Source organism: Pan paniscus, chromosome 10 (genome assembly GCF_029289425.2).
Source record: "Pan paniscus chromosome 10, NHGRI_mPanPan1-v2.0_pri, whole genome shotgun sequence".
NCBI lineage: Eukaryota > Metazoa > Chordata > Mammalia > Primates > Hominidae > Pan > Pan paniscus.
In genome coordinates this window covers 128229573-128246756 of record NC_073259.2, presented here as the reverse complement: position 1 = coordinate 128246756, position 17184 = coordinate 128229573, and the positions used below count along the sequence as shown (strand labels likewise).

At 48.4% G+C, this 17184-nt stretch overlaps 1 protein-coding gene across 1 annotated transcript in view; it reads left to right on the top strand.

Moving 5' to 3' along the window:
* Positions 1 to 17184, top strand: part of GCN1 (GCN1 activator of EIF2AK4) — a 68166-nt gene that overhangs the window by 10928 nt on the left and 40054 nt on the right. Inside the window, exons 3-16 of the mRNA XM_034934631.3 lie at positions 5 to 68; positions 649 to 780; positions 1215 to 1323; positions 5937 to 6035; positions 6128 to 6262; positions 7135 to 7203; positions 7332 to 7440; positions 8666 to 8740; positions 9009 to 9137; positions 9669 to 9719; positions 10719 to 10817; positions 11062 to 11235; positions 14567 to 14719; positions 16573 to 16665. Coding sequence (XP_034790522.1) covers positions 5 to 68; positions 649 to 780; positions 1215 to 1323; positions 5937 to 6035; positions 6128 to 6262; positions 7135 to 7203; positions 7332 to 7440; positions 8666 to 8740; positions 9009 to 9137; positions 9669 to 9719; positions 10719 to 10817; positions 11062 to 11235; positions 14567 to 14719; positions 16573 to 16665 — 1491 coding nt within the window. The remainder of the gene's footprint in view (positions 1 to 4; positions 69 to 648; positions 781 to 1214; positions 1324 to 5936; positions 6036 to 6127; positions 6263 to 7134; positions 7204 to 7331; positions 7441 to 8665; positions 8741 to 9008; positions 9138 to 9668; positions 9720 to 10718; positions 10818 to 11061; positions 11236 to 14566; positions 14720 to 16572; positions 16666 to 17184) is intronic.

Genomic DNA, 17184 nt, shown 5'->3' with positions numbered 1-17184 from the left:
TCAGATCTTCCAGAGGGAGCAGTGAAGGGGCTCTGCAAATTGTTCTGCTTGACTCTGCATCGATATAGGTGAGTCCCAGCCAAAGGCCCCATATGTGGAGCACTTTGTACAGAGAGGGGATTTAGGGTAGTGGTTAGAGCCCAGATTAGAGCCAGACTGCCTGGTGCCAAATCTGGGCTATGTCACATCCTAGCCATTAGATCCTGGGCAAGTTACTTAACCTCTCTGTGCCTCAGTTTCCTTGTCTGCAGAATGGGGATGGTGCCATTCTCTATCTCATGGGTGGTTGTTAGTAAGCGTGAGGTGCCTGGAACAGTTGCCTGCTGTGCCATAGTGGTCAATGTGTTTATGCTGCCATTTAGTCATGTGTGTTAAATCGTCTGGCCTACTTTGAGACCCTTATAACTGCTCCATAAATGTAGGTGCTGCCCTTACACACTCAATGGCTTATTTGCCCTTATGAGATACTTTTAGAACTCTAGGAGGAGGTGAGTTTATCTAGTTATTTCCTAATCCCTTCTCTGTTATCCACTGGAATATGGTGTGATCAGTTTCTCCTGAGAAAGACCAGTGTATGGCCTGAGCAGCCTTGCCCCTGCCTCTGCCTGAGGTCTGCATGTTCACCTTTTCCTTTGCCTCTCCCCCTAGAGATGCAGCCTCCCGCAGGGCCTTGCAGGCAGCCATCCAGCAGTTGGCTGAGGCCCAGCCAGAAGCCACTGCTAAGAACCTTCTACACTCTCTGCAGTCTTCTGGTATAGGCTCCAAAGCAGGTGTTCCCAGGTAAGAGGTAAAAGTTGTGGCCCCCTGAGAGTTGGTACAGTCCTGCTCAGGAGAAGCTGATGCAGTTGACTGTGCACCAGAGGGAGGAGCCAGGAGAGCAAGCTTAGTGGAGAAAACCACTTTCCCGAGGAGCAGGGTTGGGAAACAGTGGAAGCAAGGCCATTTTGAGGGGAACCAGTTGCCCACCAGGCCCCTAATGGTGGAAGCCATCTGTTTGTTTTTATAGTTGTCAGTGCCAAGAGATGGGAGTTTGGCCACTGAAGCCTGGACTTCTTGTCCTGAATTGCCACAGATGGTTTGTGGGGAACTTGTTTCAAGTTCTGTTCCATGAGGTGAAGGGAGGGTCCTGCATTACCAGGCGGGGCCTTAGGGACAGTGTTCGTCCTCAAGGTGGAGGCTGCTGCTCTGAACTCACCCCCAACTCTGCTCTGCAGTAAGAGCAGTGGCTCTGCCGCCTTGCTGGCCTTGACCTGGACCTGCCTCCTGGTGCGCATTGTCTTTCCATCGAGAGCCAAGCGACAAGGAGACATCTGGAACAAACTGGTAGGTTCCCTGTGTCTCTGAAGTAGCAAGGGTCAGCTTTCTGCCAGGAGTTAGAGCATGTTTCAGCACCTTCTTGGTGCCAAGTGCTTTTCTGGGTGCTGGGTGACCAGACACTCTGAGTTGTCCCGAGGTGTGTGGCTTTGGTGGATGGCCATGAGTGCAGCATAATCACATTGTTTGGTGTATTAGACATTTTGGAGCTTCTCTGTCAGGCATGGTGCTAGGCACTAGAAATTCAGTGATGCACAACAGAAGTGAGGCCCCTGATTTCATGGCATGTGTGGAAGCCGTGACAGGCCGGAGTTGGGAAGACAGCCAAAAAGCAAGTAGACTAGAAAATATCATAGTGTAAATCCTCTTGGTGTTTTTCTGGCTGATCATTCCATTCCCTGTGTTTGATTTCAGTGTTGAACTGGTGAATGGAATGGATTTTTTGTCTTGGTTTTGGTTCTTAAATTCCCTCTTTCCATTCTCTACCTGCTCCTTCCATATTCTCTTCTTTTTCTTTCCCCATGTCTGCTCACCAGGTTGGGAGGTGAGCAGAGCAGACATGTGCCTGGGTAGGCTTAGTGTAGGTCATGAGGAGTGGTTTTTTAGTGTAGGTCATGAGGAGTAGTTTTTTTTTTTGTTTTTTTTTTTTGAGACGGAGTCTTGCTCTGTTGCTCAGGCTGGAGTGCAGTGGTGTCGGCTCACTGCAACCTCTGCCTCCTGGATTCAAGTGTTTCTCCTGCCTCAGCCTCCCGAGTAGCTGGGATTACAGGTGACTGCCACCACACCTGGCTAATTCTTTTGTATTTTTAGTGGAGACAGGGTTTTTCCATGGTGGCCAGGCGGGCCTTGAGCTCCTGACCTCAGATGATCCGCCTGCCTTGGCCTCCCAAAGTGTTGGGATTATAGGTGTGAGCCACTTTGCCTGGCCTTGGATCTGATTCTTGTCCATGAGACTTGGCTGAGTCACTTAACTTCTGAGCCCATTTCCTCATTTGCAAAGTGGGAAAGAAAATACTACTCACCCTGTCCACCTCAAAGAGTTGTCGCAAAGCCAGGTTTAGTTGAGGGTTGAGATGACTGTGGAAACTGGAGAGTCCCAGGCAGGTAGGTGCCAGTGATGACCGGCCTTAGGAAACACAAGTACCGCTCCATGAAGCAGCCTGTTGGTTAGATAGAGGGCTGCATCCCCGGGAGCTTATCCAGCACACCTCTGGGGACAAACATGGAATGGCTGTCAGTATAATTGATTGATGATGGATTAGAATGCTGAAACCTTGAGGGTCAAGGATTACATATTGTGAGCTGGGACTCTCTTGGATTCGCTTCAGGGAATGGGTGTCATTGTTACCAAAGGCCTCCTTGTAAGAAGGGGCAAGCTCATTGGCTTATCTGCACTGAGTGGTTTTTTTTGTTTTGTTTTTTTTTGTTTTTTTTGAGAGACAGAGTGTAATTCCGTCACTCAGGTTGGAATGCAGTGGCGCAATCTCGGCTCACTGCAACCTCTGCCTCCCAGGCTCAAGCAATTCTCAACCCTCAGCTTCCTGAGTATAACTGGGACTATATGTGCATGCCACCACACCTGGCTAATTTTTGTATTTTTAGTAGAGATGGGGTTTCACCATGTTGGCCAGGCTAGGCTCAAACTCCTGACCTCAGGTGATCCGTCTGTCTCAGCCTCCCAAAGTGCAGGGATTACAGGTATGAGCCATTGTGCCCAGCCTACTTTTTTTTTTTTTTTTTTTTTGAGACGGAGTTTTACTCTTGTTGCATAGGCTGGAGTGCAATGGCGTGATCTCGGCTCACCGCAACCTCTGCCTCCCGGATTCAAGCGATTCTCCTGCCTCAGCCTCCCGAGTGGCTGGGATTACAGGCATGTGCCACCATGCCCGCCTAGTTTTGTATTTTTAGTAGAGACGGGGTTTCTCTATGTTGGTCAGGCTGGTCTCGAACTCCCGACCTCAGGTGATCCGCCCGCCTCGGCCTCCCAAAGTGCTGGGATTACAGGCATGAGCCACCGCGCCTGGTCGTGCCCAGCCTACTTTAAAAAAAATGTATTAAAAATTTTTTTTATTCACACACCATGATTCTGCAGACTTCTTTTTTTTTTTTTGAGACAAAGATCTTGCTCTGTCACCCAGGCTGGAGCACAGTGGCATGATCTCAGCTCACTGCAGCCTTGACCTCCTGGGCTCAAGCGATCCTTCTGTCGCAGCCTCCTGAGTAGCTGGGACTACAGGCATGCTGGTGTATGCCTGGCTAATTTTTGTATTTTTTTAGAGATGGGGTTTTCTTTTGTTGCCCGGGTTGGTCTCGAACTCCTGGGCTCAAGGGAACCACCTGCTTCGGTCTTCCAAAGTGCTGGGTTTATAGGTGTGAGTCACCACGCCCAGCCAGTAATCCTTTCTATACTATGCTATATATAGGGAGTCCTCTGTTGTTTACGGTTTTTTATTGTTACTAACAGTTCTGCAAAGAATAACCTTGTACATATGCCATTTTGTATACATGCAAATGGAATTTATCAGCATTGCTTTCCACAAGCATATCTGCTTGCTTGCTTTTTTTTTTTTTTGAGACGGAGTCTTGCTCTGTCGCCTAGGCTGGAGTGCAGTGAGGCGCAATCTCGGCTCAGTGCAAGCTCCGCCTCGCGGGTTCACGCCATTCTCCTGCCTCAGCCTCCCGAGTAGCTGGGACTACAGGCGCCTGCCACCATGCCCAGCTAATTTTTTTTGTATTTTTAGTAGAGACAGGGTTTCACCGTGTTAGCCAGGATGGTCTCGATCTCCTCACCTCGTGATCCGCCCGCCTCAGCCTCCCAAAGTGCTGGGATTACAGGCGTGAGCCACCGCGCCCGGCCACAAGCATATCTGTTTTCTGAGGGTGGCAGTTCACACAACTCACTAGTGACCTTGGGCATTTATGGCACATAAAGTCTCTGAGATTTTTGTTTGTTTTTTTTTGAGACAGAGTCTTTCTCTGTCACCAGGCTGGAGTGCAGTGGCGCTATCTCGGCTCACTGCAGACTCCACCTCCTGGGTTCAAGCGATTTTCCTCCTGAGTAGCTGGGACTACAGGCGCCTGCCACCACACCCGGCTAATTTTTGTATTTTTAGTAGCGACAGGGTTTCACCATGTTGGCCAGGATGGTCTCGATCTCTTGACCTTGTGATCCGCCTGCCTCAGCCTCCCAAAGTGTTGGGATTACAGGCGTGAACCATTGCACCTGGCCTTTATTTTTTGAGATGGAGTTTCACTCTCGTTGCCCAGGCTGGAGTACAAAGGCGTGATCTCGGCTCACCGCAACCTCTGCCTCCTGGGTTCAAGCGATTCTCCTGCGTTCAAGCGATTCTCCTGCCTCAGCCTCCCGAGTAGCTTGGTTACAGGCATGCGCCACCACGCCCAGCTAATTTTGTATTTTTAGTAGAGATGAGGTTTCTCCATGTTGGTCAGACTGGTCTCGAACTCCCGACCTCAGGTGATCTGCCTGCCTCGGCCTCCCAAAGTGCTGGGATTACAGGTGTGAGCCACTAGCCCTGGCAGCCTGTGAGATTTTTTTTAGTCAAGGACCTATTATGTATGTCAATCTGGGTTGGACGGTGTGAGCTCCATGCAGTTCGAATCCCCATATCAAGATGCACTTCTGTATTCACAGTGCTCAGCATAGAGCCTGCCATGTAGTCAGTGGTCAGTAAGTATTTGTGGAATTAATGAAGGACAGGTCAAGGCAGATAAGAAGTAAATGAAACAGGACCCTTATTCTTTTCCTGCATGGCACTTAAACCTCACTGAAATTGTATATTCATTTGTGTATTTATTTGTTTAATATCTCTTTTTTCCTCTGAATTCTAAGGTACATGAAAGCAGGGACCGGCTGGGCGCAGTGGCTCACGCCTGTAATCCCAGCACTTTGGGAGGCCGAGGCGGGCGGATCACGAGGTCAGGAGATCGAGACCATCCTGGCTAACATGGTGAAACCCCGTCTCTACTAAAAATACAAAAAATTAGGTGGGCATGGTGGTGGACACCTGTAGTCCTAGCTACTTGGGAGGCTGAGGCAGGAGAATGGTGTGAACCCGTGAGGCGGAGCTTGCAGTGAGCTGAGATCGCACCACTGCACTCCAGCCTGGGCGACAGAGCGAGACTCTGTCTCAAAATAAATAAATAAATAAAAATAATTAGCTGGGCATGGTGGCACGCACCTGTAGTCCCAGCTACTTGGGAGGCTGAGGCGGGAGAATCACTTGAACCCGGGAGGTGGAGGTTGCAGTGAGCCGAGATTGTGCCACTGCACTCCAGCCTGGCGACAGAGCGAGACTCCGTCTTAAAAAAAAAAAGCAGGGACCATGTCTGTCTTCCTCCCCTTGTGCCTTCATTGTCTGATTCATAATAGGTGATCACCAAATATTTATTAAACGAACACTAGTGGGAACAGTGTCGTTAAAGGACAGAACTAAATGTGTGGGGTGGAGGGAAGAGGAGCTGGCTGGAGTTGAGTGGGAGAGGCTGAGTGGAGATGAAGCCAGGATTTGGAGGGTCTGATGGAGGTCTTTGCAGGCTATGAGAGCCATGGGACCCTCAATCTCATGTCCCACCTTGACCTGAGTCTTCCCTGGTCCTGGCAGGTGGAAGTGCAGTGCCTGCTCTTGCTGGAGGTGCTGGGTGGCTCCCACAAGCACGCCGTGGATGGTGCTGTGAAGAAACTCACGAAGCTGTGGAAAGAGGTGACAGGACTGCAGGGGCTGGTGGGCATTGCTTCTTCCATGACACTCCCCCACTGCCATCTTAAACACCTGCCTGGCACTTTCCTCTTCAGAACCCTGGGCTGGTGGAACAGTACTTGTCAGCCATTCTCAGCCTAGAGCCCAACCAGAACTATGCCGGCATGCTGGGGCTGCTAGTGCAGTTCTGCACGAGTCACAAGGAGATGGACGTGGTCAGTCAGCACAAGGCAAGTGCCAAGGCAGAGTGACTGTGGGTTTGCTATGTTGGGGATGTTGGGAGCTCGCTGGAGGGAAGGAATGGGAACCTGCTTTGCCCTGGTGACCCTAGCTGTTGACCTCATCTGAAACTTGTTGGTTTTCTCATGTGAGACTCTGGCCTTTTGCCATGATACATGAACTTCTAGGAGTTGGAAAGTTTCCCTTCTGTTTCTGGCTTGGGTGATAGTTTGCTTGTTCATGCAGTCACTTATTCATCCCAATTTAGTGGCTGCCATGTTCTAGGCACTGTGCTTGGTGTTGGGGGTACACCAGCGAGTAAGGGAGCTATGACCCCTGCCCCCATGGAACTGAGTCTGAGAAACTGACATTAAACAGATAGTCTAGCTAATTATAACTAGTATGTGCTACAAAGGGAAAGTGTGAGAAGTCGTGAGACTCCACAACGGAAGGACCTGACTTAGGCTGTGGGTCAGAGAACACATCACTCTAAAGAAGGAACTTTGAGAGAGAAGAGGAATTAGCAAGGTCAAGAGGTGAGGCAGAGCATTTTGGGCAGAGGAAGCAGCCTGTGGGCAGGAACAGAGAGGAGGCGAGCGGGGTTGGAGTGGCAGGAATGGGTTAGAGTGAGACGCAGCCAGCTGAGTGGTGGGCAGGACCTTATAAGCCATATGAAGGACTTTGGACTTTATCCCGGGGGCCATGGAAAGCTGTGGAAGGGTTTTAAGTGGGGTTGCGTGATCAGTGGGACCTCTATGCTTAACACTGAAATTTGGGGCATTGATTTGTATTTTTTGGAGGCACTCTCACAAGAGGGACCCCTTAGGCCAGTGATGAGATACTTGAGAATGTCAGGATCTAACCAGAGCTTTGTGTTCTCTAGAGCGCCCTACTGGACTTTTACATGAAGAACATCCTGATGAGCAAAGTCAAGCCTCCGAAGTACCTGTTGGTGAGCGAGAGGTGGACGTTACTCACCTAGACAACTGATCCCATTTTCAATTCTGGGATGCTGGACTCTTTTTTGCTTCTTGGTCCGTTCCCATGAGGGCTAGGTGCCTTATTCCTTTTTCTTTGTAGGATAGCTGTGCCCCTCTGCTCCGATACCTGTCCCACTCAGAATTTAAGGATCTGATACTGCCCACCATACAGAAGTCCTTACTGAGGAGTCCAGAGAATGTTATTGAAAGTAGGTTGCTGTCAACCAGGATGGTGGGAGGGAGATGAGTTGCCTATATCTCTATTCTCGATATTTGGCAACAAGAAGTGTGTGTGGTAGGGGGGAGGGAGGGGGGATGTATTCATTGTTTACCTTGTTGGGACCTTGGGAGAGAGATTGGGGACCTTTTGCGATTATGTTGAAAGCCAGACGCATTGGCTCACACCTGTAATCCCAGCACTTTGGGAGGCGGCAGTGGGCAGATCACTTGAGCGCAGGAGCTCAACTCGGGAGGCTGATGTGGGAGGATAGCTTGAGCCCAGGAAGTGGAAGTTGCAGTGAGCCAAGATGGCGACACTGCACTCTATCCAGCCTGAGTGACAGAGTGAGACCCTGTCTCAAAAAACAAGAGGCCAGGCGTGGTGGCTCATGACTGTAATCCCAGCAGTTTGGGAGGCTGAGGCAGGTGGATCACCTGAGGTCAGGAGTTTGAAACCAGCCTGACCAACATGGTTAAACCCTGTCTCTAATAAAAATACAAAAAAAATTAGGCGTGGTGGCACATGCCTGTAGTCCTAGCTACTCAGGAGACTGAGGCAGGAAAATCACTTGAAACCGGGAGGTGGAGGTTGCAGTGAGGCAAGATCATGCCATTACACTCCAGCCTGGGCGACAGAGCCAGACTCTGTCCAAAAAAAAAAAAAGAGAAAAAGTCATGGGCTGTCTTGTCAGAAGAATGCACAAAAGTATATCCATTAATAATACTGCATATAATTTTAGGGGTTCAAGAACCCACTGGATCAGTTCATAGCTTTATGGAGGTGCTAGCCATTGTTCTGATTCCCAGAAAATATCAAGTGTTCACTTTCAGAGTTGAGTGGAAGAAAACAAAATATCCTCTTACCCCTCCACCTCCCCAAAAGAACTTTCTGGAGACCAGGTTAAGAACCTCCTCTGTAGACATTCTGGACTTAGTATGGAGGTGGCACTTGAAATCATGGGATCTGAGGGTTGAGTCTCTGTCCCTGTGTATCTTAGTAAAATGTGTTGGTGGGATGTTGGAAAGGCAATTTTTGCTGATCGGGATGGGGAGGTATACAGCTTTTCAGTAGAGCTTTGGGACTACTCATGTAGCCTGTAGAGATGAAGGGCCAGACAGCAGGCCTAGTGGCATTTGCTGGGGAGTAGGGGAACAAAATTATCTGTTGAATTTATTGCTTAGACTGACATGGTCAGTGCTTTCTGTCCCCCTTAGCTATTTCTAGTCTGCTGGCATCAGTGACGCTTGACCTCAGCCAGTATGCCATGGACATCGTGAAAGGACTGGCTGGTGAGTATCCCAGCCCCTCTCCAGCCCATAAGTGTCACCTTGGGTTTGGTTGTACTTGTCCTAATTGTTGTAGCAGGGGTAGGGGACAGCTCAGGGTAGTAATAAGGCCCTAACCTAAACTACATTGGCATTGGCAGTTTCTTTCTTGAGATTATTTGAATGAGAGCAAACAGCTAATACTGAAGAGATGGGGGCATGGAAAAGACAAAGACGAAAGTCTGGATGCTCAGTTGTTGGCTGCTTCTGAGCAGTGGCTTTGTGTGTGCAGGTCACCTGAAATCCAACAGTCCCCGCCTGATGGATGAAGCTGTGCTGGCACTGCGGAACCTGGCACGCCAGTGCAGTGACTCTTCGGCCATGGAATCCCTGACCAAGCACCTATTTGCTATCCTCGGAGGTGAGCAAGCCTTCTTGGCCATGCGGGTGGTTGAGGCGTGGCCCCTGGTATTTCCCTCAACTGGGATCTGAAGGGGACTTGATGCTCCAAGTCTGCCTGTGGCAAGGCTGTGTGGCCAGGAGGACGTCACACTGGAATGAGAGTGTGTGTGAATGAACAAAACCCTGCACGGGGTGGTGTGGATGGGGTGATCTCAGGTTTTTCGTTTTTAAGATACACATTTTTGTAGGCATAGCAGAAAAAACTAAAGGAAATACACCAGAGAAGAAATGTCTTTGAGTAGTGGAGACATGAGTGCTTTAAATGTTTTTCTTTATATTTTTTCTGTTTCTCAAGTTTTTTGTAGGAACATTCTTTTTTGAGTCAGAAAGCAAAAGGCTAGTAAAAGTTGTTTTAAACCCAGCTTCACAACACAAAGGCTACTTCTGGAATCAGAAACCGTATCGTGGCATCACACACGTGACTGCATTGTTCACTCTCTTGGGAAATGTGGCATATGTGAATGTGAATCTTTGCTGTCTCTCTTCTCAGGCTCGGAAGGAAAACTAACTGTTGTAGCCCAGAAGATGAGCGTCCTCTCAGGTATAGGATTTCTTTTTTTTTTTTTTTTTTTTTTTTGAGAGAAAGTCTTGCTGTGTCATCTAGGATAGAGTGCAGTGGTGCCATCTCAGCTCACTGCAACCTCTGCCTCCCAGGTTCAAGCGATCCTCATGCCTCAGCCTCCTTAGTAGCTGGGATTACTGGTGCGCACCACCACGCCTGCTAATTTTTTTGTATTTTTAGTAGAGATGGGGTTTCACCATATTGGCCAGGCTGGTCTTGAACTCCTGGCGTCAAGTGATCTGCCCGCCTCAGCCTCCCAAAGTGCTGGGATTACAGGCAGGTACAGGATTTCTCTGCCAGGAGTAGAGCTGTGATCTGGTAGTAGATAAGCTTTTTTTTTTTTTTTTTTTTTTTTTTTGAGATGGAGTCTCACTCTGTCGCCAGGCTGGAGCGCAGTGGCACAATCTTGGCTCACTGCAACCTCTGCCTCCTGGGTTCAAGCAATCCTCCTGCCTCAGCCTCTTGAGTAGCTGGGACTACAGGCACACACCACCACATCCAGCTAATTTTTTTGTATTTTTAGTAGAGACGGGGTTTCACCACGTTGGCCAGGATGGTCTCGATCTTGACCTCATGATGCACCTGCCTCAGCCTCCCAGAGTGCTGGGATTACAGGCGTGAGCCACTGCGCCTGGCCTAGTAGTAGATAAGCTTTAACAGAATTCTTAGGTAAGGCGAAGCCTTCTTTGCATCTTGACTCCTGTGACGATCTTGGGTCCAGCCTGCCTCCCAGGACCCTGCTGCTTGCCTGCTTGACGAGAGGGACTTGTTCAGGTCTAGCAGGAGGCTTGGCTTCTATAGAAGGCAGGAGGTTTAGAGGGGGCATTGAAGGAAGATCAATAATGGCCAAAGGAGAGGTATGCCTGCTGGAGACACAGAAGAGGTCTGTGACCCAGAGTGCGGAGGTGGCAGCAGTAGGAAGACTTGCCTCTGTGGTTCTGTGCTGATAAGAGACTGAACAGGGAATCTGCCTTTTAGGGATTGGGAGCGTCAGTCATCACGTGGTGTCTGGACCTTCCAGTCAGGTCCTGAATGGGATCGTGGCTGAGCTGTTCATCCCGTTCCTTCAGCAGGAAGGTAATTCTGTGCAACATGGTGAGCATGCATTTTGTACTCATCCTTGACTGTGGTTTTTCACAGTTGGAGCTTTCCTTCCATAAACCTCTCCTAAAGACACACCTCCCTCAGAGCAAGGCTCGTAGCTGTCTGAAATATCACTGCTTCCTCCTGCTTGTACTCTGGCTTGTTTTTTGCACTGCTTGCAATGATTTGACATGGTTATAAGACATTGGACTGACTGGACTTCTGCTTTTTGCCCTAGTTCATGAAGGGACCTTGGTACACGCTGTCTCAGTCCTGGCTCTCTGGTGTAACCGATTCACTACGGAAGTGCCCAAGAAGCTCACTGAATGGTTCAAAAAAGCTTTCAGCCTTAAAACCTCCACATCTGCGGTGAGGCACGCCTACCTGCAGTGCATGTTGGCCTCTTACCGGGGTAAGACAACTCCCAGGGCTAGTGTCCAGGTCTCCTTGCAGAGGTTACTGAGTCTTTAGGGTATTGTTAGTGTTCCCGCTTTCCCTGTTAGTTCAGCTTATTTTGCACTGTTTATTTCTTCCTGAAATAAATGAGAGCATTGGGCTTAGCCCAAAATCCGAATTCAGTCTTCACAACAAATTCTGGCTTCTCCCCCTTGTCAGACTTTCAAAGTACAAAGCTTTATTCAGAGAGGACCAGAACCAGAACTTGTCACTATAGTATCTGAAATCATGGAGAAATGACTCAGATAAGACTGGTTTAAGGGCTGGGTGCGGTGGCTCACACCTGTAATCCCAGCACTTTGGAAGGCCGAGGCGGGCAGATCACCTGAGGGCAGGAGTTCAAGACCAACATGGCAAAACCCCGTCTCTACTAAAAATACAAAAATTAGCTGGGCATGGTGGCGGGCACCTGTAATCTCAGCTACGTGGGAGGCTGAGGCAGGGAGAATTGAACCCAGTAGATGGAGGTTGCAGTGAGCCGAGATTGCGCCATTGTACTCCAGCCTGGGCAACAGAGCAAGACTCTGTCTCGGAAAAAAAAAAAAAAAAAAGACTGGTTTAAAAAATCCAACTTCGTGTAAACTTTACTCTGGACTTATTAAAAATGACCACCGCCCTTCCTTCAGTGTTGAGGAACCTACTGTCATTTGGGCAAGCAGAGCTGGGGGAAACTTTCATATCTGTATAGGAGCTTGGTCTCCAAGCTATAAACCTCTATTACTGATTTCCATCTCAGAGATATGCTTGTATTTCTTTTTAAAAAGATTTAAACTTATGAACTGTATTTAAAGAAGCATCTAGGAGAGGCTGGGCACAGTGGCTCACGCCTACCAGCACTTTGGGAGGCCGAGGCGGGTGGATCACCTGAGGTCAGGAGTTCGTGACCAGCCTGGCCAACATGGTGTAACCTTGTCTCTACACAAATACAAAAATTAGCCAGGCATGATGACAGGTGCTTGTAATCCCAGCTACTCGGGAGGCTGAGGCAGGAGAATCGCTTGAGCCCAGGAGGCAGAGGTTGCAGTGAGCCGAGATCAAGCCATTGCACTCCTACCTGGGTGACAGAGTGATACTCTGTCTCAAAAAAGAAAAAGAAACATCTAGGAGATTCCAGGGCCTCCTCTTGGGAGGGGACCCCCTTCTGTGTGAAATGTCTTGTCTGATGAACTTTGTACTCACATATTTCTTTTAATGATAAGGGAAGAAGAATCTGACCATAAGAGAGTTTTGCACTGATTTGAAAGCAATATATCTTTTTCCGAAATATGTCTCCCAGCTCAGAATCATAGATCATCTTTGTGCAGTGGTTTGTGAGGTTTATTCAAACCACAGGTAGTGCTGACTGAAGTCATAGATTTTCCATGGGTAGAAATGTACGCTCAATACATTTTCAGCTGCCTTAGGGATATAGTGAACTCACATCCATGACTTGAAAACAGTCTATGAGGCAGGCGAGCTGGCTCACGCCTGTAATCCCAACACTTTGGGAGGCTGAGGTGGGAGGATTGCTTGAGCCCAGGAGTTTGAGACCAGCCTGGGCAACAAAGTGAGACCCCCATCTCTACAAAAAAATTTAAAAAATAGCTGGGCATGGTGGTACATGCCTGTGGTCCCAGCTACACAGGTGGCTGAGGCAGCGGGATTGCTTGAGCCCAGGAGTTCAAGATCAGCCAGGGAAACATAGCAAGACTCTGTCTCTACCAAAAATTATATAAAAAGTCTATGTACTATATATATCAGTTTGCATTATTGCTGCATTGAATGACCATCAGTTGTAGGTGGGACTTTGAATTGTAGATGGCAAAAACTTGGTTTTACCTAGTCTCTTCAGCTTGAGCTAGTTCTGCTCGTTGCATTTGTTTTTAATTTATTTTTTAAAAAAGGAATGCAGAGTGCCAGAACTCAATGCTCATTGCTTTTAAAATAAACATAATATAAAATAAACCTTTTAAAAACAAAACGAAAATAAACCTCTGTAATAAAGATTTCTTGGATTCAAGTATAAAACATTATCTGGGAAACTGCTTTCATTGTGAAATGTTCTGATGTACCCATTTAGTAGCTATGGAAACATGGAACAACAAACCCAGGTGTTGGGGTAGGGGGGAAGAAAACATGTGCTTGAGCTATAGTTTTTTTTTTGAGATGGAGTTTCTCTCTGTCACCCAGGCTGGAGTGTAGTGGCGCAATCTCAGCTCACTGAAACCTCCGCCTCCTGGGTTTAAGCGATTCTCCAACCTCAGCCTCCTGAGTAGCTGGGATTACAGATGCCCACCACCATGCCTGGCTAATTTTTGTATTTTTTAATAGAGACAGGGTTTTGCCATGTTGGCCAGGCTGGTCTTGAACTCCTGACCTCGGGTGATCTGCTCACCTCGGCCTCCCAGAGTGTTGGGATTATAGGCATGAGCCACCGTGCCCAGCCAAACTATAGTTTTAACTGGTTTCTCTTTTTTTTTTTTTTTTTGGAGATGGGGTCTCGTTCTGTCACCCAGGCTGGAGTGCAATGGCACAATCTCGGCTCACTGCAACCTCCGCCTCCTGGGTTCAAGCAATTCTCCTGCTGCAGCCTCCTGAGTAGCTGGGATTACAGGCGTGCACCACCCCACCCGGCTAAGACAGGGTTTCACCATATTGGTCAGGCTGGTCTGGAATTCCTGACCTCATGATCCCCCCCGCCTCAGCCTGCCAAAGTGCTGGGATTACAGGCATGAGCCACTGTGCTTGGCTTCCTTTTTTTTTTAAAAGAGTTTAGTTCAGAGGTCAGCAGATTTGGACCCAAATTTAGAATTTGGGTCCAAAGGTCATCTGTATGGGGGAAGAGTACCAGATGGGAATTGACAGGATTGAGGGTGGCTCTGACTTGCCTCAACTAGCCGTGTGACCTTGAGCAACACACCTAATGTCTCTGCTTATCCATCAATTGAATAACTGGACCACGCCCAGCTAATTTTGTATTTTTAATAGAGACGGGGTTTCTCCATGTTGGTCAGGCTGGTCTCGAACTCCCAACCTCAGGTGATCCACCCGCCTCGGCCTCCCAAAGTGCTGGGATTACAGACGTGAGCTACTGCACCTGGCCATAAGGATTATCTTTCTCCCTCTAATTTTGTGGCTGTAGAGTTTGATTTAAGTTTTGATTTCACTTCACTTCTTTTTGAGATATTTGAAAAATTAACTGAAGGGTTTTAGTCGTCTGGTTCACAGCTGGTTAGATAAATCCTTTCTCAGTCCTGTCATTTCCAAGGATCAGGATGTCCTTTAAGGTGCTTGTCCTCTCTCCACAGGTGACACACTGTTGCAGGCCCTGGACTTACTGCCCTTGCTCATCCAGACAGTGGAGAAGGCAGCCTCCCAAAGCACTCAGGTTCCCACCATCACTGAAGGGGTTGCCGCAGCCTTGTTGCTCTTGAAGTTGTCAGTGGCTGACTCACAGGCTGGTATGAGTCCGGAGGTGTCCAGGATGGTAGAGACAGGGGCCTCTGACAAGAGTCCTTGGGAGGTGTGTCTTGATGTTCAGGATTAGCTTGGTCCTGACCACACTGGATCAGCCACAGGTTTGCTTATCATCTGCAGGATGAACCTCATGGTTGCATGGGCAGTGGGAATGCAGTCAGGGGACTGTGTCACTGTCCTCCTTCATTCTGTTGCTCCAGTGCTACACGGGCTTGTAGATGATACCTAGATGGACCAGGGTTTAGTATTGGGACGGTTTGTTTCAGTTGGTTATACATTCATACAGTACAAAATTCAAAAGGATATAACATGAGAAGCTTCCCCTTAGCCCTGTCTTTTCCCGTAGCCGTTAAGTTTCCCTCTGTAAACGGTGTTACCAATTTTGCACTTTGGGAGGCCGAGGCGGGCGGATCACGAAGTCAAGATTTCGAGACCATTCTGGCCAACATGGTGAAACCCCGTCTTTACTAAAAATACAAAAATTAGCTGGGTGTGGTGGCGCATGCCTGTAATCTCAGCTACTCGGGAGGCTGAGGCAGGAGAATCGCTTGAACCCAGGAGGCGTAGGTTGCAGTGAGCTGGGATTGCTCCACTGCACTCCAGCCTGGGTGGCACAGTGAGACTTTGTCTAAGAAAGAAAAAACAGTATGACCAATTTGATGTCCAGAGATAGTGTGTTATGTAATTGAACATGCTGGGGAACATACGCTATATGCCATATTACTTATAATATATAATATATATACTATATATAATATATCTTCGAAATGATTCCAAATCAGTACATCAGAAAGAGCTTTCTCATTATTTTTTGTGGCTACATCGTATTTCAGGCTTTCTTTTCTTTTTTTTTTTTTTTCTGAGACGGAGTCTCGCTCTGTTGCCCAGGTTGGAGTGCAGTGGCACGATCTCATCTCACTGCAAGCTCTGCCTCCTGCCTCAGCCTTCCGAGTGGCTGGGACTACAGGCGCTACGCCGCCACGCGCGGCTAATTTTTTGTATTTTTAGTAGAGACAGGGTTTCATCGTGTTAGCCAGGATGGTCTCAATCTCCTCACCTTGTGATCCACCCACCTCAGCCTCCCAACGTGCTGGGATTACAGGCGTGAGCCACTGCGCCCGGCCAGGCTTTCTTTATTTCATCTCCCAATCTCTGCACTGGGACACACCTGAACTTAACTCCTTTGGTTAGGAATGGAGCTCAGCTCTCCTCATGTAATATCGTGTGCTCACTGTGGCCATGCAAGGCACTGGGCTACCTGGGGGAATGCTAAGATGAACATGACCTTCTTCAGCAAATTTCAGGGTGCTTACTTCACATTAGGCGCGAGGAAATACAGAAATATATCCGTAGCTTAAGACAAAATGCGGCATTAGAGCAGTTTTGAAGGAGAGATTGCTTTTAGTTGGGGGGGTGGGTATTGGGAAGGGCTTCATGGAGGAAGCATTTGAACTGGTACTCTGAAGCCTGTGAAGGATTTCATTATCCTGAAGGGATGGCCCAGTGTGAGTCCAAACAGCCCCAGTCAGGGAAGGGCAGGGAAAGCCAAAGTCTGTAAACCTCAGGTATTCCAGCTTGGCGCCTGGGGTGGATGGGAATTCCGGATGAGAAGCAGTTCACCTAGGATCCTGTAGGCAGCAGAGAGCCACCGAAGAGTTTCGTACAGGAGGTGATACCAGAAGGACTGAGGTCAGTTCCCCAAATGGAAGAGCACTGAGCCTCCTGCTGCAGAGGAGGGTTTGTCAGCAAAGCCCACCCCAGCAGCTTCAGGATGGAGTGGATCAGCTCTGGGGGATGTGGTGAGCTGCGTCGTGGGGTAACCTTTTGTTTCTTGCAGAGGCCAAACTGAGCAGTTTCTGGCAGCTGATTGTGGATGAGAAAAAGCAGGTTTTCACTTCTGAGAAATTCCTGGTCATGGCTTCAGAGGATGGTAAGTTACTCCATGCTTAGTTGAACTCGGGAGTGAGGCAAAGTCTCTTTGGAAAATCTTCAGAGAGGACCCTTTCTTGACCAAACCAGTCAGGTCTGCAAAAACCTGGGCCAGAGTGATCTGGCCAACAGCTTAGCTGTTGTGGGAATAAATTCATTCCTGTAGGGAACATAAGGTTAGGGAAATGGGACTTGGGAGATGTGTGGAGACAGAGCAGTAATGGCTGTGGAGCTACGATATGAGCTGTAATTATAGCTGATTGGGTAATTGGTGCTGTCTTGGAGGTTTTCTTGTGTTAAGGCAGCTGAGAAGCTCTTGTGGAGTCTGGCAGGCTCTACTCCCCTACCAAGAGACACAAAAACTACTGGTTTCTATCCTGGCAGAAAAGGAACAGTTGAATTTTAAATATGTGTTTAATATTCTACGTTGCCTTAGGAGTGTCTGCCACTAATTGGTGATTTGAAGAGTCGTTTGACTCATAAATCGCAACATCCCATTAATGAGCTACAACTGTTAGTC